Source organism: Eschrichtius robustus, chromosome 21 (assembly GCF_028021215.1).
Source record: "Eschrichtius robustus isolate mEscRob2 chromosome 21, mEscRob2.pri, whole genome shotgun sequence".
NCBI classification, from domain to species: domain Eukaryota; kingdom Metazoa; phylum Chordata; class Mammalia; order Artiodactyla; family Eschrichtiidae; genus Eschrichtius; species Eschrichtius robustus.
In genome coordinates this window covers 36,189,643-36,215,325 of record NC_090844.1, presented here as the reverse complement: position 1 = coordinate 36,215,325, position 25,683 = coordinate 36,189,643, and the positions used below count along the sequence as shown (strand labels likewise).

At 49.5% G+C, this 25,683-nt stretch overlaps 1 protein-coding gene and 1 pseudogene across 1 annotated transcript in view; both read right to left on the bottom strand.

Annotated features, from left to right (window-relative positions):
* The window catches only part of LOC137755886 (uncharacterized), an 86,601-nt gene extending 69,880 nt beyond the window's left edge, over nucleotides 1–16,721 (bottom strand). The window contains 2 exon segments of the mRNA XM_068531999.1: nucleotides 16,485–16,598; nucleotides 16,648–16,721. Of these exon segments, the coding sequence (XP_068388100.1) occupies nucleotides 16,485–16,598; nucleotides 16,648–16,721 (188 nt within the window).
* A 1,125-nt stretch (nucleotides 16,722–17,846) lies between these two features.
* On the bottom strand, nucleotides 17,847–22,955 carry LOC137755885 (dipeptidase 2-like; annotated as a pseudogene).
* Between the last annotated feature and the right edge of the window lie 2,728 nt (nucleotides 22,956–25,683).

The window sequence follows — 25,683 nt, the reverse complement described above, 5'->3', positions numbered from 1 at the left end:
ATGAACCTGTGGTGAAGAGTTTATCTTCCTTTGATCCTGTACAATAAAAGGTTGACTCAGCAGGTCCAGATTGTCCAAACTCTACACATTCCAGAGAAGTTCTGCCCCTTGACAGCTGCTGGGAAGTTCTGCCCCTTGACAGCTGCCAGGAGATATACTCTAAACGCTTGAAATATCCTGCCTGATCTCAGGTATCTCTGTTTACCTGGGGCCCTGATCCATGGCCAGATTCTTTATGCTAACAATGTGATTTATGGTGGGGACCTTATCAGTCTGACCTCTGGAGTGACCAGAGACTAAGAAACCAAATTCAACTCTGTGGACACTCCATGCCTACATGACTGACCCCCAATAAAAATGCTGGACACCAAGGCTCAGGTGAGTTTCCCAGATGGCAATGCTCCATGGTGTTGTCACACGTTGTTTGCTGGGAGAATTCCACACTGTGTAAATGCATGGGGAGAGGACAACTACAAGGTCATGTGTGGTCTCTTTTCTGGGCTCTGCCTTACGTGTCTTTACCTGTCTGATTGTAACCTGTATCCTTTTGCTATCATAAACCACAACTGTGAATATCATCGCTTTTCTGAGTTCTGTGAGTCCTTCTAGAGAAACACGGAACCTGAGAGGGGTCCTGGGGATCCCTGAGAACAGATCCCTCCTGCCCACTCTGCTGTACCCAAAATTACCTAAAAGACAGAAACTAGGCACAGATGCTGCCTGCCTGCAAGGAGTTCATGGTTTAGTAAGAGAGGAGGTTAATATGCCCAAAGTACATTACAAGGTACACAAACAAGGAACACTGTCAGATAGATCCACAGGGTCTCATGGCTTAGAAAGGAAAAGGAATCCATCAGGCTGGGGGTGTTTTGACACAAAGGTAGTGAGGCTAGAAATACATGAAAGCTCACAGAACAAAAACATTCAAATTGCCTTTGGAAATAGAATCAATTGTTAGCCAAATGCTGAATCAGAAAATCCAATGTCTGTAGTTCTTCCTCCCTGACCTTTTCTTCCTCTTTGTTTTGTTCTTGCTTGAATTCTTTGCCATCTGGCTGGCTCTATCCAAAAAGATATCTAATCTTTTTTGCACTTTGACACAAACTCTTTCACATCAGGAAATTCTGCCTCCCAGGTATTTGCTCATAAGAGCCTTTTATCTGTAACTGGGGTCTGGGACTGCTCTGTCTCTGGTTAGAGTAACATCTGGCAACAGCAAGATAATATTTTCAGACAGGTGGAGAGAGAATTCTCCTGGCCACTGAGCTAACTGTTGCCAAGGCTGCCTGGGAATGTACATCTGCTTTAGTTCGTTTGGGGCCAGAGATGGGTTAGAAGGAAGAGTAGGGTATCAAGACATCTCTTTTCTTCTTCCTCTCCCCCGCCCCCAGTTCTAAACATCTCATCTTATTTCTCAAATCCAAGATTCTCCCCCAAAGGTTTCTCCCTGTAACATTTCCCCTCCCCTTCATTTCCTCTCCCTGTAGGTGAGCATGACCTTGGGAGCAGGTACCCACAGCCAGAGACCTGGAGTTTCTGACATCTGGGCTCTCTCCTAGGGCATCTAACCTGGGGGAAGTGAGCTGGTGGCAGCTGCTTGATGACAGTGTGTGTGTGTGTGTGTGTGTGTGTATTGTGGGGTTTAATTTTCTGTGTTAAGTAGAGGCTCAAATAGAACACTTCTAATTTTCCAGTTGTACTTCAAGATGCTACGGATATTTGATTAAATGAGAGCTGGGAAATACAGATAAACGAGTCATCATTGATGTCAATTATAAGTAATGCAGAACAGCAAGCAAACAAAACTCTGAAACTTGGTGTTCTGGGTAAGAACATTACCAATAGAAGTCATCTATGAGCATGACTGACCATTGCAGCTCATTCACCCTGCAATATAATAACACTTATATAGAGGCGGCAACATGCCATTTTCTTGGTTATGTTTTACTTGATCAATAAACTCTACATGATGCTCACTTTTCATTCATTTCCCCTTTGGATACAGTGGTTGTCTGCACACAACTTCAAGTGAAAAGGAACATAGCCTGGGAAGGGGCTTCCCTGGTGGCGCAGTGGTTGAGGATCTGCCTGCCAATGCAGGGGACACGGGTTCGAGCCCTGGTCTGGGAGGATCCCACATGCCACGGAGCAACTGGGCCCGTGAGCCACAATTACTGAGCCTGCGCGTCTGGAGCCTGTGCTCCACAACAAGAGAGGCCGCGATAGTGAGAGGCCCGTGCACCGCGATGAAGAGTGGTCCCCACTTGCCGCAACTAGAGAAAGCCCTCGCACAGAAACGAAGACTCAACACAGTCATAAATAAATAAATAAATAAATAAATAAATAAATAAATAATAGCCTGGGAAGACTCCGCTGATGGATGTGCCATTTTGGTGCTTTTGTGGTTTTCGCATTCTAGATGGTTTGCAAATTGCACGCCATCATCCATTCAGTGGATGCCTGCTATGTGCCTGCCTGCTCAGTGCTGTTCCCCTCTTCAGGGAAGTCAGGGCAGATGAGGACAGATGGGGAGGAGGTGTTTACAGCTCTTGCCAGAGGGAAGTCCTCTTGGATGGTGAGGAAGTGGCCGCCTGGATTGTCCCCCAGGGCAGCCACCCAGCATGGGCATGGCTGTTAAAGCCAGCACAGGCTCCCAGCAGCTGGCAGGGACGGCTGAGGACCCTCCTGCCCTTGCCTGTGTGGGGTCCCAGTCCAATCCCCACTCCACCTGACTCCATCCTCATTTCATCCCACTCTTGGTTTCTGTATTTGGAAAAAAAAACACTTTTCCATGAGCTCATTCTTTAGACATGCGCCTTCCTCATCACTTCAGGGGAGCTCCTGTACACAGCCCTACTTCTTTTTTTTAGGAGTATTTTATCATTTATTTGTTTATTTATTTTTAAAATTTTTATTGGCATACCGTTGAGTTACAATGTTGTGTTACTTTCTGCTGTACAGCAAAGTGAATCATTTGTACATATACAAATATCTACTCTTTTAAGGTTCTTTTCCCATTTAGGTCATTACAGAGTATTGAGTAGAGTTCCCTGTGCTATACAGTAGGTCCTTATTAGTTATCTATTTTACATATAGTAGTGTGTATTTGTCAATCCCTTCTTTAGGACCAAATTCCATGCTGGTCCCCCTAGGGGAGGCCCTGGAGGCTAGTGATTTGCAGGGAACATTGTTGACTTGGTTTTTAAGTTCTGAGTTTAACCCCATTTTGACCTTGTCTTTAAGAGAATATTCCCTTGGAATGACTGTCACAGTAAATGTCCTGATTCTGTACTTCATTCCCAAATGAAATTGGGTCAAGTGTTGTACTGAAGATCTCCTTTTATATGAGCAGGAAGGAGTAGCTCATCAGATGGGAATATGCTCTATGGAGGTACTGACCTCTGAGAAGGGTCTCTTTATGCTAGGCTGCAGAATCATGATGGAAATGATGAACTGGGTCTACATGGGCCTGGTTAAACATGGCTGGGAAACATCTTTTTCTTGAGATCCACATCACACTTTCTTAGTAGAGTGGAAGAAAGATTTGGAGAAATAAGACTGTATTTCAAATAGCAATAGTGGCCCTTCCTGCCTGGGTGAACCTGGACGATTTACAGAATATCACTCCGCCTCAATTTTTTTCACCTTAACATGGTGTATTAGTTTCTGCGGGCTGCTGTAGCAAAGTACCCAAAAGTAGGTGGTTTAAGACAACAGAATTTATTGCCTCACAGTTCTGGAGGCTGGAAGTCTGAAATCAAGGTGTGTCAGGGCGATGCTCCCTCCGAAGGCTCTAGGGAAAATCCTTCCTCGCCTTTCCCAGCTTCTGGAGGTTGCTAGCTGTCCTTGGGGTTCCTTGTCTTGTAGCTGCTTCACTCCACTCACATGGCCTGTGTGTCTTCACATCATCTTCCCTCTGTGTGTATCAGTTTCTGTGACCAAACTTCTTTTTACAAGGACACCAATCATATTGGATTAAGGCCCATCTTAATGACCTCATTTTAACTTGATGACCTCTGTAAAGGCCCTGTTTCCAAATCAGCTCACATTCTGAGGTCCTGGGGGTTAGAACATCAACATCTCTTTTTGAGGGGACACGATTCAGCCCATAATATATGGGAATAATATTTACCCTATAGGCAACCATCTAGCACGGATGTGAACCCCATAAAGGAGAGATATTATATGATGATGACCACAGGAAGGGTGATTTAAAGTGATTAAATCTTCAAAGTCATTCACTTCTTCACTCATTATTTCCACAGACACTTACTGAAAGCTGTGTGCCAGGCGCCAGGGACCAACCTTTTTTTTTTGGTTCCCACCTGGCTCCTGCCTTGGTCCCAGTTTCCCCCAGTCCCTGGCATTGGCTCCCTCTCCGCTGTGTAATCTCCTCCCTGCCTGGGTGGCCCAAGGGCTGGACCAGGCCTCCGGCTACAGACCCTCAGCTCTGCCACCAGCACCAAGGCTGCCTTGCTTCCCCAGCCCTGTTCTTCCTGCTCTGTCTTCCTAACCTCCCAGGCTCGAAGCCCTGACTTCATTCTCCCCACCAGGGCCTTGCTTCTGCATGTTATCCCTGCCAAGGGGGGGGATTTGACAGGAACTGATGAAGCCCTTAGCTGCAAACAGCCCTGGGGACTTTCTCTAGTCTGGGAGAGTTTGCATCCTCTCCCTTCTCCATCCACGTTTTGTCCTCCTCTCCTTCTCTTCTGGCTCCCAGCCTAAGCTTTCCACATGCCCTGCAGAGCACCTGGCCATACTCAATCCCTGTGCAGATCTCAGGTGTTTAAGGATTGCAAGGAGGAGGCTGCAGACACACACACACACACACACACACACACACACACACACACTATACGTTCCCAACCTATTTAATTAGGAATCTTCCTCTTAAAGCAAGTAAGGCATTTTATGTAGCAGCAGAGGCAACACACCTTGGGGAGGTATTTCCTTGGAGCTGGGGTTTTAACAGGACATGCAGCTGCTGGTGACACTTTCCCCTCCAGAATTAAGAAAGCAGGTGGGGGCTTCCCTGGTGGCGCAGTGGTTGAGGATCTGCCTGCTAATGCAGGGGACACGGGTTCGAGCCCTGGTCTGGGAGGATCCCACATGCCACGGAGCAACTGGGCCCGTGAACCACAACTGCTGAGCCTGCGCGTCTGGAGCCTATGCTCCGCAACAAGAGAGGCCGCGACAGTGAGAGGCCCGTGCACCGCGATGAAGAGTGGCCCCCACTTGCCGCAGCTAGAGAAAGCCCTAGCACAGAAACGAAGACCCAACATAGCAATCAATCAATCAATCAATCAATCAATCTTTAAAAAAAAAGAAAGCAGGTGGATTCTTCTTAAGCCGCTGCCCTTTTATATACAGGGCTTACATTACCTTCCCAGAGGAACTTATATTAACAATGCACATACTAGCTACATATTAGAATCACCTGGGGGTGGGAGGTAAATACCCCCAAATACCCAGGTTTCTGGGTATATAGAGTCAACAGGTCTTTGACAAAGGAGCAAATGTAATTCAGCTGAGGAAGGATAGTCTTTTCAATAAATGGTGTTGGGACACCTGGATATACACATGCAAAAAAAAAAAAATTTAAAAAAAGAATCTACACACAGACCTTGTACCCTTCACAAAAATTAACTGAAAATGGATCATCGTCCCAAATGTAAAATGCAACACTATAAAAGTCCTAGAAGGCAACACAGGAGAAAAATCTAGGTGATCTTAGGTTCAGTGATGACTTTTAGATACAATACCAAAAGCACAATCCATGAAAGGAAAAAATGATAAGTTGGACTTCATTAAAATGAAAAACTTCTGTTCTGCAAAAGATACTGTTCAGAGAACGAAACAACAAGCCACAGACTGGGAGAAAATGCTTGCAAAACACGTATCTGATAATGGGCTAGTATCCAAAATACACAAAGAAATTTCAAAACTCAGCAATAAGAAACAAGCAACCCAATTTAAAAATGGGCAAATGACCTGAACACACACTTCACCAAAGAAGACTTACGTACTTATGGGAAATAAGAACATGAAAAGATGCTCAACATCCTATGTCACGAGGAAGCTGCAAATTAAAATAACAATGAGATGCATATATACCTACTGCAATGGCCAAAATCCAAAACCCTGACAACATCAAATGCTGGCAAGGATGTGGAGCAACAGGAACTCTCATTCATTGCTGGTGGGAATGCAACATGGTGCAGCCACTTTGGAAAACAGTTTGGCAGTTTCGTACAAAATGAGACATACTCTTAGCACACAATCCAGCAGTCATACTCCTTGCAATTCACCCAAATGCATTCAAAACTTATGTCCACACAAAAACCTGTACACAGATGTTTATAACAGCTTTCTTCATAGTTGCCAAAACTTGGAAGCAACCAAGATGTCCTTCAATAGGTGAATGGGTAAAGAAACTGTTCTACAGCCATACAACAGGATATTATTCAACTAGACAAAGAAATGAGCTATCAAGCCATGAAAAGGTGTGGAAGAATCTTAAATGCATATTGCTAAGTGTAAGAAGACAATCTGAAAAGGCTACAGACTGTATGATTCCAAGGATATGACTTTCTGGAAAAGACAAAATTATGAAGACAATAAAAAGATCTATGGTTGCCAGGGGTGAGGGGGCAGGGAATGATGAATAGGTGAAGCACAGGGGATGTTTACAGCAGTGGAACTATTCTGTGTGACACTGGAATGGTGGCTACATGTCATTAATACACTTGTTAAAATCCATGAAATGTACAACACCAGGAGTGAACCCTAATGTAAACTATGGACTTTAGCTAATAGTAACATGTCAATATTGGCACATCAATTGTAACACATGTACCACACTAGTGCAAGATGTTACCAAGAGCGGAAACTTTTTAAAAAGCAAGGAGGGTCAAGGCATATAGATAACACAGCAAAAGCAAGGTGGGGAACAGTGCATGCTACACTTTCATTTTATGTGTAAATATATATGATTTCTTGTCTGTTTTAAAATGATCTCTGGAAGTTGCCTCTGAGAGAAGTGAGTGGCTGAGGACAGGGCTTGGATGGAGACTTACTGTACTGTCCTTGTGTACATTTTAAAATCTGTGCCTTACACATGTAATCTCTCTTCAAAAATAAATAAGATTAACAAAAAAATGAAGACAGAAGAAAACAACAGAGATACCCAGACTGTATCCCAGATTAGTGTAATCGGTATCTCTGAGAGTGAAGTCAAGGCATGAATAGTTTCTAAAGCCCCTCCATGTATTCAGGAGAGAACCACAGCTTTAGAGGACCATTTGCAAACATGGGGCTCCCCTGGTTCTTGCACCAAACTCATCAGCAGGGCCAAACTCTCATGGGTGTGGACAGATAAAGCAGGGTCAGTGCCCAGGTGTCTCTCAACCTTAGCTCACCCCCAGTGTCTAGTTGTCTGGAAGCCCATTTCCCCAGGGATACCAGCCAGCGCCCTCTCCCTGGTTTAATTCAAGTTTACCAGATGAGTTTCAAAAGCAATGCACATGCTTTCCTTGCAGCTAGCTATGTTAATTACAGAGAATTGTGAGTCTCTGGGGAGTCAATTGCTCAGAGTTCAGCTCTTGAGTCTGTCAATTTCATCTTTCATTTCCTTTGCTCTCTCCCAAGGGGCTGGGAGCTGTGACCTCCAGGCACTGGCAATGGAAGCAGCACAGCATGGCTGGTAGGAGCATCGCTCAGACTGCCTCAGAGTTGCATCCCAGCTGCCGCTCGCCAGCTTGTCTTTAAGGAGCCCAGCTTGCTCACTGGGGTTAAGCTGGCAGCACCACCATGCTAAATTCAGCAAGAGTTCTAGGGCAGTATGGGCAATAACTGCATTTCCCATAATCTGAGATATTGTATGTGAAAGCTCACTAACAATTGTGTTTTTTAATTAAAAAATAAAAGTAAACTCTTGCCCCGTGGACCAGGCTCCAGGCCAGGTAGTGAGGGTACAAAGAGAAGAAAAACTCCATCCTTCCCCTTCCCTCCCTCTACCTCCTTTCAGTCTATTCCCACGTGAAAAGCCAACATGGAACCAAAGTTGACGAAGAGCTGAAGAACTAATTAGGCAGGTTTCAAAGAAAAATTGGGGGAATTATGATGTCTGTTTGCTCCTTTTCTGTTCCCACCCTCAGCTTGTTTACCTTCTGGCCACCCTTCCCTTCCTTCCTCCCCCTGTTTATACAAGTGCTTCCTTATCGGGCTGACATTCCCCATCTCAAAGATGATGAGAGTAATTGATTGGGAAATCTGTTCTGCATTTTGTGTGCGTCCTGTCCAAACTATAGTGTTTGAAAACGCTTGTGCTGTTTAATCTAATTTGCCGTTCCTAGGAGCGAGGAGGTTTACTAAAGTCAGGAGGCAAAAACCACATGCAAATCTATTCAGACTGTGCACAGTCATTGCTATGACATGCTGTACTCTGGTTATATTTTTGCTCTTATACATCCTTTTGTTTTGTTTTTCCTAGAGTTAGAAATTATTTTCTTTTACTTTATTTAGTATTGATCAGGATTTGCTCAGAAAAGCAAATCAACGGTTTTGTTTTTTGTTTTTTTCACCATGGCAGTGAAGGCCCAGAATACTAACCACTAGGCCACCAGGGGACTCCCTGAACTGTAACAGTTGTTTTGTTGTTGTTGTTCTACTTTTACTCCTGGATCTCTTTCTCCAGAAGCTTTCTGTTTTTCTGCTCCCTTCTTTGTGCATGGCACTTGACTATTGTCTTGGGGCTTTTTTTCAGTTTCTCTGATGTCTCACTGGTTTCCTGGATCTGGTCTTCTTTCTTGGTTTACTCCCTGCCTCCTTCTTCCCCTGAGTTTGTTTTATGTATATATGTATGTGTGTGTGTGTGTGTGTGTGTGTGTGTGTGTGTGTGTGTGTGTGTGTGTGTATGTGTGCACGTATGCTTTATTCCTGAAACTCCTCTTCTGGTACCTCCTAGGAAATAATGCATGGGAGATAGAACACTTACTCTCATGCCTGAAAATGTCTCAAACTTGGTTGATGGTTACGTGTTTAATTTTGATTGACAATTGAAAATCATATTTTCCCCCAGAACTTCCAAGGCCTTCGAACATCTGGTATTGTTCTTGAGAAATCCAATGACATTCGGATCCTCATTTCATCATATATAACCTTCCTTTCTCCCTCCCTCTCCCTCCTCCTCTGCTTCCTCCTCATTCTTTTCCTTTCTCTCTCTCTCTCTCCCTTTCTTTCAACTATCATTTTTATCCTGCTTGTGAAATTTCATAATTAGGGTTTCCTGCTCTGGGCCTTTTTTTTGTACATTGCATTGGTTATTAAATGGGCCCTGTTAATCTGTCCAGATTGAAATTTTCCTATACTATTTCCTTTATGTCTTTGTTATTATCTTCCCATCCATTTCCTCCCTGTTTTCGTTTTATGGAACTTCTTCTACTAGTTAAGAATTGGACGCCCTGAACTGCTCGTTGAATTCTCCTATCAGCTTATCTATAGCACATTTGTTTGTTTCTTCTCTTCCTGTTGCTTTTTAAAAGTACTTTCTGGGATATTTACTTGATTTAATTGAACGTTCCACTAATTTTTTAACATTTTAACATTCATTATTTTAATTTTGTTTCTTAAAGAGCTTTCTTATTCTCTAATTGCCCCATCTTGGTATTAGAGCATTCTGTTCTTGTTTCATGAGAATAGTATCGTTCTATGTCTCTAAAGATACTGATGGTCTTTGGAAATTTTCTTCTGTTCTCCATATTTTCTCTATTTCCTGATTTTTAAAAAATCTTTTTTTGTTTTCTTTTGATCTTTATGTTGAATACTTTCTTTAAAAACCTATTGATACTTTGCTGTCTGTCAATGTTTCAGAATAGAGGACTTGAGCTGATGTGAAGCTCTCTGACTGTGATGGGGCAATGCCTCCCAGGCTGTGCTATTAGGGGATGGGGGTGGTCATGGGCTTTTTCATGGGCTGAATCAAATATGTATATCAATTCATTTTTAAAAAATATTTTTATTTCTTTATTTGTTTGGCTGCGCCGGGTCTTTGTCGTGGCACGCGGGATCTTTAGTTGTGGCATGCGGGAACTAGTGCCCTGACCCCAGGGATCAAACCCGGGCCCCCTGCGTTGGGAGCACAGAATCTTAACCACTGGACCACCAGGGAAGGTCCCACATTTTTGTATATGTCAAGAATATGCTAATAATTCTAGGGAAGTAGGCAGGCAATTATCATTATAATATAGGAGGAATGTCCAAATTCTAAAAAAAACTCACAAAGTTCTTAAAAGAATGGTCCATGGCTACAGTTTTTGACTTCTTTTATTAGGTACTGCCAGAGCCCTTTGTATCAGAGGGTGGATCTCAAACCTCTTGCTTCTCACTTAGACTTCTCCTATACTTGACCTTCCTCCACCAAGGTTCCTTTCTCACTGTATTGGACAGAAAAAATGCAAGCTCGGTGCAAAAATGGGTGTGAACATTTCCGTTGATTCAGGTGCTAGTGTGTTTCAGTAGTTCCTCTGCTTATTTAAGGGTATTAACATTGGATGGTACCCATCTCAAGTCTGTCCAAAATGGTTAACCCAAAGCAATTATTCTTGATTGTAGCACATGGTTTCCAGATCATGTTCCAATCAAGTAATGAATTCCAGATTCATTATTTGATGTAATTTCTTGAGTACATAGAGTTGTTAACCCCGTTTGTGAGTCTTGGTACCCACAGTTCACTCTTCTTGGGTTACTTTCTCTTCACATGGGGAAAAGCTATTTTCCATCCTCTTCTCCTTCCTCTTTCAAAACTGCTGAACTTTTATCTTCCCTAAGAAGTTTTCTGTAAAGATTCAGGTATTTCTGTTCATGTTTCTACACCTCCGCATTTGAGCTCCTGATATGTGTTTATGTTTGTTCATCCAGCCTCTCATGGAGAGTCACCTCCTCCATTTCTTCATCATCAGGACTCTACATAGTAAGGGCTTGACCTGTATTGCATTTGACTCATGGAAGGGACATATGTCTACCTCTGGGGACAAGTTTAACATGGGTTTGAGGAGTTAACCCAGGATTATTTCTCGAGTTTTTCTCAGCCACTGTTGCATCTGCTAATAGTATCTATTTTCTTTTATTTATTTATTTTTATTTTTGGCTGTGTTGGGTCTTCGTTGCTGTGCGTGGGCTTTCTCTAGTTGCAGCGAGAGGGGGCTTCTCATTGCGGTGGCTTCTGTTGTTGCGGAGCATGGGCTCTACGTGCGTGGGCTTCAGTAGTTGTGGCACATGGCCTCAGTAGTTGTGGCTCATGGGCTTAGTTGCTCCGTGGCATGTGGGATCTTCCCGGACCAGGGCTTGAGCCCGTGTCCCCTGCATTGGCAGGCAGATTCTTAACCACTGCGCCACCAGGGAAGTCCCTCTATTTTCTTATAGTAACTTTTTTTTAAAGAATAAAATTGCTTTGGGTTTTTCTGATCCTCTGGGAAACTAGGTGTCAGGTTGGAAATTAGGTTGGTCTGAGCAAACGAGCCCTTCTTACCAGAAGATCTGGAATTCGGTACTTTATTTGCCTCTAACTCCCTACACGATCATGAGGATGCTTTCTGCTTTCTCATCACCAAAATCAGGTGAATACAAAAGCCTATGTAGCCGACTGGAGTTTTGTGATGACAAAGGGAGATTCTAGACAAGATGTGGGGGTCATATCACTGTCCATTCCAGGTGCACCGAGAAGCCACCTGTGGTTTGCAGCACAAAATTGTAAGTCTGATGATGCTGTTCAACCACATATTTTTAATCTCTCTAAAATTTAATCTTCTCATATGCAAAAAGGTAGCAACAACAGCACTTGGGTACTTCAAAAAGTGTTTTGTCTGAGAGAAGGCACAGATTGCATAGGTGATACGTCCATCTCTCAGTGTCCTTGTTCAGGCTGAGCTGATTGCTATAATGCAGAAATGCGGGAAGCCTATGATTCTTTTAAAAGTTGAGAATTTCAGAACCTATTTGTGTAGCAAGGTAAACTGGAATTGGCTGATGGATGACTAAAAGGAAAGTGAGGCCTTTCACCTTTTAAAAAGGTTAAAGTGACATTGTCAGTGTGGCTTAATGTTCACTGCTGTCCTGCTGGTAGATTACATGCTTGATACACTGTCACATGGGTGATGACATTGTGTTTAAGTCACGGCTGTGACAGACTGAAAGTGTCTCAGGAGTCTTGGTGTCAACATTCCTCAAACTGTGTTTCAAAAGAATTCTCCCAAAAGAATTCCTTAAGGACTACCCTGATGCCATAGCAGGAAGGACACCTTCAAAATACAGCAGGAGTCCAGCTACAAACCTAGTGCTTTCCGTCAGAATCTCTCATCGAAACTACTGAATTGGCTTCCTGACTAGCACCCTGCATTGACTATATAGTCAGCTCTCCACAAAGCAGCCAGAATGATATTCTAAAAATATAATTTCTTCAAAAATATAATTCTCATTGCAAAACCCTCCATTGGTTTTTCTCTTACAATCAGATGCAGTGCAAATGCAGCCTTCCCATGGCCTAGCAGAGCTCAGTGTGATCTGGCCTGCATCAGCCTCTTCGAAGTCATGTCCTACCTACTACTGTCTCCTTTTCTTGATTCATTCTAATCATACTGGCTTTCTTACTTTTCTTTGGACATGTCTCAGGGCCTTTGCACTTGCTGGTACCTCTGCTGGACACACCCCCTTCCCCCCAGATCTTTACCTGACTGACTCTCTCACTTCCTTTAAGCATCTTCTCAAATACCACCTCCCCAGAGAGGCCTTCCCTGGTCCCTCACTCTAGTCACTCTCTATCCCCAATCGTGCTTTATTTTTCTTCCTGACTCGTAGTCACCTAGGATCATGTTATATTTCTTGGTTTATTTCCTTTCTTCCTTTCTAGAACATAAACTCCTTGAGATCAGAGACATGGTCCTTTTCTTGCTGTATCCCCATGCCTATAACGATATCTGGCCCAGAGTAGGTTGGCGATGAGTATTTGTTTAAATGAATGAACCAAGAAAGGAGTTACATTGAGGGTCAGATATGCCTGATGTCAAGTCTAAACCTTATCAAGTTGCCATTTATAGGAATACGAAGCATTTCTCTTCAACTCGCTAAGCGTTACTCTGCATGTTTTAAAATGTGTCCGATGCTACCTTCTTCCTAGGTTGTTAGAACTAAAAGAAGCAATAGAAAAAGCCTGCCACAGAGTGGGGGACCCACAAACATTCCCTTGGTCCGACTCCACACAGCTGTTTGTGGGCACTGCCTGTAAAATGGACTAGAAACTCAGGGGTTCTTTTTTTTTCTTATTGGTTTTATCTTTTTGTGACAGTATGATGTGGAGCTCCAGGGGCTGGCTGAAGCCCTTGGAGGGTTGTAGGCCATGAGTTTGAGAACCACTGGGCTGTGTCCATGGTTAGAGTACGGAGAAGTGAAGTTTGAAAACAAAATAGCAAGAAATCAGGAGGACGCACTTCATCTACTTTTTCCTCTTTTCCTTCCCTTTCCTCTGGTTCTGCATCAACCATGGTCTCAGACTTCCAGCTACTTAATGAAAATAAAACAAAACCATAAAAAACTTCCGGGCACCTTACAAGCCCACAACTCAGTTCAAAATCTTCAAGAAGAGCTGAGGTCTTTGGGTTGTTGGTAGGGTGAGTAATCACTGAACAGAGTCAGGGAACTGGATGTGACTTTCTCCTCTTACCAACTCACTATATGACCTCAGGCAAGTCCGTCCCTGCCTCAGTCCTGGAGGGAGGATAGAGACTTCCATTCAGGGGAGAATACTGATTAGCTCATCAAGTTTCCTACTTGGATGGCATCTCTGTCATTTGCTTTTCTCGTCTCCAAAGCATATAGATCCTGTCCTCAATTATTAAAGCAAGATAACGGTGCTTTTGATTTCCCTCTGAGAGTCTAACCTCGAATTGTTGGCTGTTTAGTACTGACAAAGTCTGGGAGAGGAGTGCCCTTTAGGAGTGACCATCCAAGGTCCCCCGCCCCATCCACCCCTGCAGGCACTCTGAGGCAGATGCCTCTCACTGGTCTACCAGAAGGCCAATTACTTGAACCGTATTAGTTTATTTCCTTGTATAATTATCTTCACTGAACTGCATTTTAGGAATCATGCCCTTGGCTTTCATTAAACATCCTTGAAACAGTCATGCAAAGTTCACTGCTGCATTTGCACGAGAACTACTGTTGCAGACACGACCTATACGATTCTGGAAAAGACTTCCTGAGTGTTTTTGTGAAGCACAAGTCTGCAGGATATTAATAAAAATTTCATTATAGGAAAAGTAGAGTGAGTTTGGAAAAAAACCCAGGTGTCTAACAAAAAGTACGGTGGGTCCTTAGAAAGAGGATAAACTGCCAGATTTCCCATTTTGTCGACCCTTAGAATCCTGTTTTGGTGGTGCAGCTCTTGGGATCAGTGCTCTGAGCACCCAGCAGAAGAGGCTCTGAATGCTTCAGGCTCAGTTAGTCAAGCACCGTGAGCTGCAACAGGGAACATACAGACAGGAGGCTACGTAAGCAATTGACAGGGGAGCCTGCAGGGGGATGAGCAGCGAATGGGCAGCTGGCTCTTCCGTGCACAGCGATCCTGGGTACCTGGGGTCCCAAGAGGCTTTGCAACGTCCTGGCTGCATCAGATATTAACTTTGCTATTCATGGAGCTAGGGGTCCTAGTCTCAAATATATCCCTAAGTGACCCTCCTGTACAACAACACACAAAGTTAAAATATTTTAAAAAATAATTCATTGTTAGGAAAAGGACACAGAGACGTGCTGTGTTTACTGTTTCATGGGCGAGATGGGGAGGAATGCCACTCGCTCCGACAGCTCACTACCTAGGAAGACCACTGAGAGTCTCTCCCCTCCTCTCCCGCAGCTGGAGTCTCTCTCTTTCACTTCCTAACGTGTACACCCCGTCAACCCTCAAATTTCAGCCTCCGAAGCTCCGAGAAAGCCCCTTGGGGAATACTCTGCTCCTCCCTTTCACTGGGCAGATCGACCAGCACAGGTGTGTGTGCAGACTGCCTGCCCTCCTATCCATGCAAGGTTCATTATTTAGAGGCTAATGATTTCATTTTAAAGTGGGAAGTGAAATATGTTTCGCTAAAGCTTCCAAAGTGAGGGAGGAAGGAGGGAGGAAGAGGGTAGGTCAATGGGTAAATATGATTGCCTGATGGTCTGGGTCCAGCCATCTTCCTAAGACTGTGTCTTTAACTGGGAGGTACAGCAAGATGATCAATATCACAAGCAACCTTAGGAGAACCACACCGGCCAGCCCGGATCAGCAGAGTCTGTGTGGTGAGATTTAAGGGGGTGCTTAGTTGGCCCTCCAGCTGTAAGTGTTTGCCAGATGACTTGTAACTTCACCACTGGAGCTAAATTCCTTTGACTCTTAGGGCTCTTTCTGCATTCAAGAGCCCTTGGAAATGAGAAATCCCTGAAATGGGTTGTCCCCTGCTGGCAGCTAACCCTGACGCTCAGGAGTAGAGTTGGGAGTAACGGGACGCCGTGTACCCGGGGTCCTTCCTGGGCGTGTGTAACTCTGAGGCTAAGACAGTGAGACTGGCAGTTTCAGAAGAACCTCCAGGACCATGTCACCTACTGGCAGGCGGAGTAAGGACCCTGCAAGGTGGACAGACGTACCTCTTCTCTTATCATTTGAGGGTTTGAGAGAAGAGGCACCGGGAGTTTAGCCTGAGCCCTTCCCACAGGTCTAGAGGTGGGAAGAGAGAGGGGTGGGCTTTGACCCTGGGCGGCTCCTGCCTCCAGGCCAAGACCCTGGAGGAGGTTTAGTTTGTATCTTCAGAGGGGATGGGGTGCCCAGGCAGGTGACTGAAGACTTTCTCTCCGAAGGACCCAGCATTAGAGAGCTTAACAGCCCCAGACCCCGCAGGCCGGGAGCGCTTCTGGGCGTCCTTCCGTGGGGTCCCATCACCTCCCTGCTGGAGGCAGACTGGGTACCAGGACCCTGCGGTGAAGCCGACTGGGGAGAAGCTTCCTCCAGCCTCTCCAAGCACAGAGGTCAGCGGCGAGGCTCAGACTTGGTGGCTGTGCTCTGTCTCTGCACAGGCTTGTGTACGCGCAGCGGGGGACCCACGCAGGGGACCGGGGTGGGGAAGCACACAGGAGGAAAGTGTAGAGTGGATGCAAGTGGCGGTGGTGATGCTGGGGCAGTGCGAGCGGACAGCGGCTCTCCTGGAGTCTCCACCCCTCGGCGGGCTGGCGTGGGACCTGGGAACGGACAGTCCACGTGGAGGGGCAGCTACTCAGGGTAGCCCTGCCGGGGGGGGCGGGCGGTGCTGTCAGGCGGGGGCTGCCTTCAGGGTGGAGTTGTAGCAGAGAAGTGGGGTCACCCCCCTTGGAAGCTTTGAGAATGCGTATGAGGAGGGGGCTGCGAACGGAATCGGGGAAAGGTAAGGAGTGCCAGCTTGGTGGAGTTGGGTGCCGGCACGGCTCGCCTTGGAGTCGTGGGAGCGTTCCCAGGAACATCCAGGGGATCGCCGCCGGGGCCCCAGTGGTCCCACAGGCCTCTTGAGGCTGGCTGTGCTGTGCTGAAGCCCGTATCAAGGGCCCTGGGGATGGCAGCAGAGGCCAGCATGGTTGAGGGTCCCCCGCACCCACCTCATCTCTGCAGGGACCACAGAATTGCACGCACAGTGGGTGTTCTTCACCTGCTCACAAAAGAGCCGGGTCATTGCATGCAGCAGGAAAGGCTTGACGGGGGGTGACGGGAGGGAGGGCAGGAGCAGAGATTTTCCATCTTGATGGTTTTGTTCAAGGCCAGCCCAGAAGCAGCTGACGTTGGCTTCATTTACCCAAAGGGCACGGCGAGTGACCCTCTACAACCCAGGGATCCTGAAATATTTAGCAGCTCTAATGTTTGGGTGGGAAGAGAACCTCTTTTGGATGAGAAGCTCAATTATTCAGGAAGGGAGAGCTCCCGTTGTCTGGGGCGTAGGGGGGGGCACCTTCCTGCTGCGTTGGCGGGGTGCCGGGCGCGGGGCACCCTGCCTGGGACACTTGCCCTGCTCTGTGGGTGAGGCCTCTCCCACAGTGCTGGGCTCTGGGGGACTTTTCTCGTGGCCAAACTCTTCGTGAAAGTGACACAACGGCCTATTTCTTCCAACAGCATCTCTGGTTCAGCCTAGGGTATGGTTCGAGGTTGCATCTCTTGTAAACCCCCCTTCAGCTGCTGTCAAGGGCTGGCACCCGAGTTCTTGAATTTAGGCTGATGTGGGTCCTGCTAGAGCCTGCTGTCATCTGCACATGTCAACAAATGTGTATGCAGGTGTGGACCAGCTGGATCTCTCTCCTTCTCTGGGAAGCGTGGTTTTCAGCAGCGTCAGGCTGGGAAGACAGACATTTCATTATCCCCGAAGTCCTGTGCAGGCAGTTGTCACACAGTGTTCCAGCAGCGGCCCACGGCCGGCACGGAACACTGCAAAGCTCCATCTAGCACAAGTGACCACGGGGAACGGGTTGAGAATCCTGCTGCGTTGTACACGTCTCCTAAGGGAAGAACATCAAGAAAGATGAGCTCGCCGCGGAACTGGCGAACTGTGTGGAAGGAGCGGGATCTGTAGAGCTCAGCAGCGGCGAGCTCCTGTCATGGCTTGGCCAGTTCGGGTCTCCCCCTGTAACTTATGAGGGTGCGGTGATGTTTTCCCAGATGTGGTCCCCGTGTACAAGGCAAAGAATCGCTTTGCACAAAGCCAGAAGGGATACATTGAAAGAATTATCAGAAAAGAATAATACATAGGAAATGTTTGTGCTCGCATGCAAGGAAACTTTGTGGGGTATCTGTGGCTGCCAAAGTGACATCTGGCAGGATTAACTGGATCACCAGAGCCAAACAATGAGGACTGGGAAGGCAGCAATAACTGTGAGGCCTGGGCCCATGTGGGGGCAAGATTTTGAGAATGACCACTTAGGTGACAAAATGGGATTCCCACGAACCGCAGCTCTGGTTAGTTTCTGGTCTGCAGCCGGATCCTCTCTCTGATGCGGACGTGGGAGGACGGAGCGGCAAGAGCTGCCCAGCTGCTCATCTGGGAAGTCATCCTCCAAGGGACTCTGTCCCTCGTTCTCCTCCCTTACCTGGAGGCGGCAGTCAGCGGGCAGCACCTCTCACAGCACCCCCACGTACACCTGCTCAGACCACCTGCTCAGAGCTCCTCTTTTGCCCAGCCCAGCATATCTGTTCCACCTGTCTGAAGACCCGCCGCACGTTTCCTCGAAGCACACCCCAGAGCTCTTTCTCACTCCAGCCACGCCTCAGCAACTCCTCTATCAGTACTGGGTATATGGACACGTCCTCCAGCCCCTGCGGGAACCTGTGTGGCCACCAGCCAGCCAGCTATTGGGCCTCAGACCTGTTCCCTGGTCCTGAGTCAGAACCAAAGCCCTATGTGTCCAGCGTCCACTGAACCCCAGCCCTGGTCAGATATGGAAAATGGAGACTTGGAGAGAGGAAATGATTCACTCCTGCTCTTCATCCTTCAGAGGAATGCCCCAAAAGCGCGACTATTCGTCAAAAGTCATTGAATTGTACTGTTAAGATCTATGCGTTTCACTGAATGCAATTTTTGCCTCCATTTATAAAGAGAAGAAAAGCTTTTTAAGAACTGGGTTGACCCCCCCCCCGCCCTGCATGCACAGACCCAGCTGCAGGCAGAGAGGATGGTCAGCCCAGCCCAGACCTTGCTAAGAGTCTGCTCAGAGGCCGTGGGTCTGCTGCCACTGGATGGGCGCAGATGCTGGGCAGATGAGCTCTGTGTGGTGTTTTAGACAAATATGATGACCTAGAGTAGGGTCAAACAGGAGAGCCCAGGAAGCAGACCCTGGGAGAGGGGAGATACCAGTTGGGCCAGCACACCTGAGGCTATGGTCAAGGCCATGAGGACCACAGTGTGGTGGGCACGGTGGCTGTGAAAGCCCCACTGCTGCCCAGCCAGCCCGAGACAAGCCACGGGGAAGCACTCACCGGCCAGCCCCGTCAAAATCTCCGCCAATCCCAATGAACTTGCATCCAGTGACTGCCCTGATGTGGTCGAAGTGATCTGAAGAATGGGAAGTCAGCAGTGTGGGGCTTCCAGGGCAGGGGTGGGGGTGATGACTGGCCTCTGTTGATTCCCCTTTTTGCAGCCTGTAGGCCAAACAGGCCAGTTCCTTCGTGGCCTGGCACCGAGAGTACCAACTCGAGGGCCCTGAGGTTTGTTCTGAAGTGATCCCAGCTGGCCTAGACTGGACTTCAGATTTGGAGTGGACCCCAGAGCCCCCTGTTTGGGCCATTTCCCACCCACGATTCACCCTGCCTCCCAGTCTCCTTGAGAACCTGTGAGGGCTCCTTTCCCCGGGTGTGGAGGATGAGAGAGGAACAAGAGTACAACTGATGAAGACCCCAGAGACCTAAGGAGCTGTCCAGTCCCTTGGCCAGAGGTAGGGGCAGTGCGCTTTAGGAGCCCCTGCAGAGGCACAGTTGGGCAGCACCCGGGCTCTGTGTCTGACAGCCTCCCTGATACCCATCAGTATCGCAGTTCTGATTCCGTGGCTCCAGTTCCACATGGCACCAAGGTGCTGTGTACCGTCCATTATTGGGTTTTTGGGAGCTGTACCTATTGCCAACAGGTGGGTCAAACCACTGGGGCTCTTCTGAAGTCCTCCCCAAGTTTGGACCCAGCTTCAGCTCCAAATCAGAGTTTTCAGAGAGCCCAGGGTGAGGCTCACCTGCCACAGTAGGCACGTTGGCTAACGGGTTGCACTGCAGCACCCGCACGGACAAGGGCACCATCACGATGCCACCATTCTTCTTCTGCAGGGGCGGACCGGTGGACAGTCAGCTTGGCCCCCAGCACAGCCACCTGCCTGTTCACGCTCTCAGCCCCTGTGAGGAAGGTGTTGAGGTCAGAGTCGTCTCCTCTCTGGGTTTGTGTGAATGGAGGAGCCGCAGCCCTGGTCTGGATGGTGTCTTGGCCCTGGGTTTCCGGGTTTGGAGGAGTATCTTACCACCTAGACCCCCACCTACGGCTCAAGAGTTCAGGGGCTGTGGACCGTGGGTTTTGGGGGCAGAAGATATTTAACCTGGGGTTTGAGGAAATTGAGGGAGAAGAGGCTCAGGTTCAAGGGCTCCCGGTTTGAACCTCTTGCTTTAGGTTTGAGGGCCAGGGCAGTCTCTCACCAGAAGCTGCAGGATATCATCAGGAACATTCTGAGTGTTCTTGCACACACCCCGGGCAGCTGAGTGGGAGAAGATGACAGGTGCGTGTGACACTTCTAGGGCTCGCCGTGCCACAGCATCGAGACGTGGGACAAGTCCACCATCATGCCCAGGCGGTTCATTTCTGCCGCCACCTTCTGCAGGGACAGGATGGGGAGAGGGCATCAGGGCTGCATTTACCTTGTGTGCATTTATCTGTAGGGAACAGGCGGGGCTGGACATTCATGTGGGGCAGGGTATGGAACCCGGGTCCTTACCTCGCCCAAGCCGGTCAGCCGACTGACATTGCTGTAGAAGGGGTGGATACCCTTTGCTGAGCTCTGTGCCCTGCAGGATGGCCAGGAGGCAGTCTGACTGGTGGCCATGACTTGGCTACAAGAGCCTAGAAAGAGGTTCTGTCGAACCGTCTACACCTGCAACTCCCTGGTGCAAGAGGAGGGACCCAAACTGGGCTGTGCCTGGCAGTAGGAGGGCCCTTCTGGGAATTCAGTCTTGTTCTGCAAACCTCCATTCCCCTCCCCACCCCAGGTTCAGGGCCGGATCCCAGGGGTAAACTTGCTTTGGGCCCCAGCGTGATCTTGGGCAGATCCCTGCCTCACTGGGCCCTTACCATCTGCACTGCGCTCACCAGGGCGTGTTCCAGGTGTGGGTGAGTGTCACGTAGTGCACACCCAGTGCATAGAAGGTACGCAAGATGGAGAGGCTACTGTCCAGTGAGTGGCCGCCCTCCACACCAATGAGGAAACCAACTTCCGGGTATTGTTGAGAGCTGGGGGCAGGTAGGTCAGATGATCATTTTCAGAGGCAGGGGTAGCTTACTGAAGTCCCTAGCACCTACCACCACCAGTCTGTTTACCTTTTCTTTTTGTTTTTGGCCGTGCCGCGCAGCATGAGGGCTCTTAGTTCCCCCACCGGGGCTCAAACCCGAGCCCCCTGCAGTGGAAGCTTGGAGTCTTAACCTCTGGACTACCAGGGAAGTCCCCCGTCTACCTTTAACTGAGGTCACAAGCTCCAGCTCAGAATAGGAGGCACACATGAGGCGGATTAGGTCAATTTGCTCCAGGGTGAGGCGCACAGCATCCCGTTCGTGGGTCTGGCATGGGACGTAGGCTGAGCAGAACTGAGGGAAGGCCAGGGCTTGGTTTGGGCTTTGGAACTCCTTGGGCTTCTCATAGCCTCCTCAGCTGGCACAGCACCCACTGTGCCCAGAAGTCACATGGAATGCGTTGCTGTTTCTGTGGTACTTGGATGCCCGTCCCCTGTAGCCCCCAGCATCCATGGCATGGCACTTTCTAGGTGACTATGGTAACTTAGTTCCAATGTGACTAAGCTGTGGTCTCTGAGGCCCCCAAACTGCCCCACATTCCCCAGCAGCCATGGTGGCACCTTGTGTGTCCCTTTGGTACCTGGGCACCCACGAGACCGTCTTTCAGCCTGTCCAAGCTGGTCTGGCCATGGCTGAAATTGCACAGATTAACATCTGGAGCCCATTGTGGTAAAACTGCCTCAGGACCAGGGGCATGTCATTGTGGCTGGAGGGAGGTCAAGGCAAATGGGTGGGCTCCTTAGGTCTTGGGATCAGGCAGGACACATTGCCTGGCCTGGGCCAGCCGGGGGGTCCCCCACCTCACACTGTCACACAGACTATACTAGGAGCAGCTGAGGCCTGGGCTGAGGGCTTCCCACCAGGGAGGGGATGACAGAGAAGGGGAAGGGCATCCATAGATGATGGAGAGGACATCCAGGGGTGGTGTGAGGGAGCCTCCCCACTAGCTCTGCATGCTCCGGACCTCCTCCCCTGCCCAGGGCCAGGCTAGGCCCCCACCGGCCCCCACCAGCCCGCACACACTGCAGCCCCCTGTCCACAAACGGGAAGTCCCACCTCAGGGCCCGCGTGCGATCCCGCGGACTTGGGGTGCTGGAGGTGCCCGGCGTGGTCTGGACGCGGGTTCCCGGCCGCAGCAGCAGACACAGCAGCAGCAGCAGCAGCAGACACAGCAGAGGCCGCTGGCGGAGTGCGCGGGGACCTTCGAGGCCCCCGGGCCGCAAGCTGCACAGGGCCAGGCAGGGGGGCAGAGGCGGGTCTGAGAGGGGCGGGCGATGGGGTTCTGCCCGTCGACACAGGCCACCCAGCGGCGCGGCCTCGCGAGGGGGGCGGGGTGAGGGAGGGGATACAGAGTCACAGGGCCCTGCGAGCCGTGTGCGGAGAGCCGCGATCCGCGAAGCCCGGCAGCCCCGGGGCGGCACTGCCCTCCCGCCCCCTGCGCAGAGGCAGCTCCCGCGGGCTAAGCTGGCCTCTGCTGAGAGCCCACTCGCCTTCCGTCGCGGGTTCCCTCCGCCCCTGCGCCTCTTCCCACTCCCGCTGCTCCGAGGGGGCGCCCTAGGTTGCTCTCCCCCACCTCTCACCTTCCTGGCCAAGCTGGGCCGCTTCTCTCAGAGGGCCACCTTCAGCCCGAGGCCTCCCGGGAGCACACCTCGTCCCCATCTGCCTGCAGCCGGCCCCGCGCACTCCGAGGGCTGCGTGCGAGCGTCTCTGCAGCCACAGGTGCTCTGGGCTCCCGGTGTCCCTGTACGGGGCCCTGTGGGCTGGTGTGGGGGAAGAGAGAGTTTCTGGAAATGAGGGGGTAACCTTGTGAGCTCTGGATTCAGCAAGGGGCCCCCTGCCCCCGACCTTCTCTCTCCACCTACTTGACTCCCCAGCCTGCATGACCATTCTCTGGGGACTTCAACCAGCACCCGGGAACTCTCAGGAACCCCCCCCCCCACTTCTGTCAGCCAGCCTCAGGAAAGAGCGCCCTCAGGAGCTGCTACACCTCCCCAGGGCCTGAAGAGAGGGACTTTTGGGATGTGAACTGAACACCTTCTGGGGAGAGTCAACGACCCTTTTCCTCAACAGAGCAGGAACCCAGTCAGTAGGCTATTTGAGTGGAAGGAAATGAAGTCATTTCCATGGCAGCAGAGCCCCCATCGCAGCAACCTTCCTCCCAGGTCTGCTGGCCGACCTTCTGGCCAGGATCCCTCCTACCTCAGCGTGGAAGGCCTGGCCTCGTGGACAAGTATAAGTTCTGAGGAAAGACCTGGCACCTGGGTTCTGCTGCTACACTTGCCTTATCTCGTGGCCCTGGTGGCTCTAGCTTTCCCAGAAACCTCAAGGGCTAAGTGCGTGTGCTTGCTCAGAGGCCGCACGCCATTCCCCATTTCCAGCCTCAGGCCCTCCCCCTAGCTGCCTCTCTGGGGACCCCCTCCCCCCAGCACACACACACACACACACACACACACACACACACACAGAGGGGATGTGCCTTCTCACAGAAGCTCAACCACTGAGATGCTTTAGGGACTGTGCCCAAACTCCTTCATCCCCAGCCTCTCAAGTTTTTGCTCTGATCCCTGGCACCCCCTGGAGCTGTTCCACCTTTGGAACCTTTCCTGGGTAGCAGGAGTGCCTAGCACAGGGGTAGTGACCTAAGTGTGAGCACTGGCGACCCTAGAAGTCTGTTACAGAAAAACATTGAGCAGTAAGGGACACCCCTGGGGCAGAAAGGGCTGGGAATAAAGGAGCATGTGAACCTCGGGGCAGGGTGCGAGCTACTTGACTCTCCATCCTGTCCTTGCTTCAGGGAGCAGGTCTTCCTGGGTCTCTCTATCCTGCCTCCTGAGACCCCAGGCAGGAGGCTCTTTGGGAAGCCACAGATTGCTGCTTTCAGGTTCAAAAAACCCAGCTCCCCCCAGGATTGTGGTGGTGGCCGCTGACAATGGCTCAGAGCAGGAGCCCATGTGGTAGACTGCTAAGGCTTCTCTGCACCCTGTCTCTGCTCCTGCATCCTCCTCGGCTCGCAGAGTGCAGACTTTTCTGTCTTCAGCTGACAAAGGGGCCCCTGAGGATTGAGCAGAGGAACGTGACGTTTTCTTCCAGGCCAGCTTCAGCCCTGGGATGTTCAGGGCCGACTCTCATTTCAAACGTCAGTTTCTGAGGCTCCTTGCTTATGGCCATTTAGTGTGGAAGGAGGCTCCTGGCTGAGGAAGGCTCAAACAGAACGCCGCAGGTTGTGACCTGTGGCAGTGGGGGGACGGGGTGGGTCACTGCAGGAAGAGGCATTCGCTGCCTTAGGCAGTTAAACCATTGCTCTCTCTTGAGAATGGCTCAGCCAGCAAGATTCTGTGGGGTCTACCTCCTGTCACCGTGCTCCAATCACCGGATTTTGGGTCTGGGGCAACCCAGGTCTTCGTCTGACTCTTCCGGAGCGCTCTTTCTCTTGGGAGCACGTCTGGGGACTGGCTTCTCTGCTTCCACCTTTGTTGGCGTGGCCAAAGGAACATCCCCGTAGGCCCGGTAGCCACCAACCAGGCAGTATGTCTCCCCATGCCAGCCCAACTGCGTTTCTCCACACCCTCGGTGGAGGACATGGTAGTGACCAGGGGTAGGAGGAGAAATGGGAGCCACTGCTGCTGCAAAGAAAATCAGAACTGATCAGTCATTTATGCTGTACACAGCCTCCTGCCAGAATTTCCCTCTCTGCTGTTTCTGCCAGTTTCTGGCTGAAGACCTTTAATCTACTTGACATCCAAAACGCAGCCTTGGCCCATCACCTCTATGAGTCCCTAGAGAAGGGACACTGGCTGCAAAAGCAATTCCTAGGGCCTACGGCTGCAGCACATGAGGAAGTCTCTTCACCGTTTCCAGGGAAAACAGTAGAACCCGGAAGTCATTGCAATCATGAGCCTCTCCATCTCTCCCTTCCACAACAGAGAAAACATTTCTTGCAGTCTGTCACTTCTGAGACTTTAATGGACAAGTCTTTCAAGTTTTGGAAAAAAATAATCTAATATAAATTGGTTAAGAACACCTCCCACCTTGGCAACCCCTCTTGGGCCCCATTTATACTGCCTGTTTCGACCACACTGAACTCTAGCTCTCTGATACTTTTATGTAGATTAGAACAAGGCCAAATACTGAGGCAGAGTGATCAGGAGACTGAGAACCGCGTTCTGGGTACCAAGTCTAGGCTCACATCAACCCAGCCTCCTGGGACACCATCTCCTCAGCCCTCCAGTCCCATTAGCACTTCAAAAGCCCTCTTGGTTCTTCCGGTCTTCCCATCAATATGGCACCACCCTCTCCCCTAGTACTCAGCCGCTCAGGATGGGATGTGTCTGAGGGCACCAATGTAGATGTCTACATGACAGCATAGAGGTGCCTGGGTTTGAAGGTGTGTTTCAAGAGTGGCCCTCTTCTTCAAACTGCTCCATTTACCATTTGCCAACAAAAATGCACTTGTCTTCTGCTAAGAGGCCAATCAGGAAAGGGTCTGAATGGAAGCATCCTGTAGCCCAAAGGGGAAGCTACATTTATAAAGATCAGGACCATCCTGCACACTTGTCCAGGGATGACCTTTCACTTGTCCTCAGCAGTGAGCACTGTGGGTCCCTGAAGGTGTCCC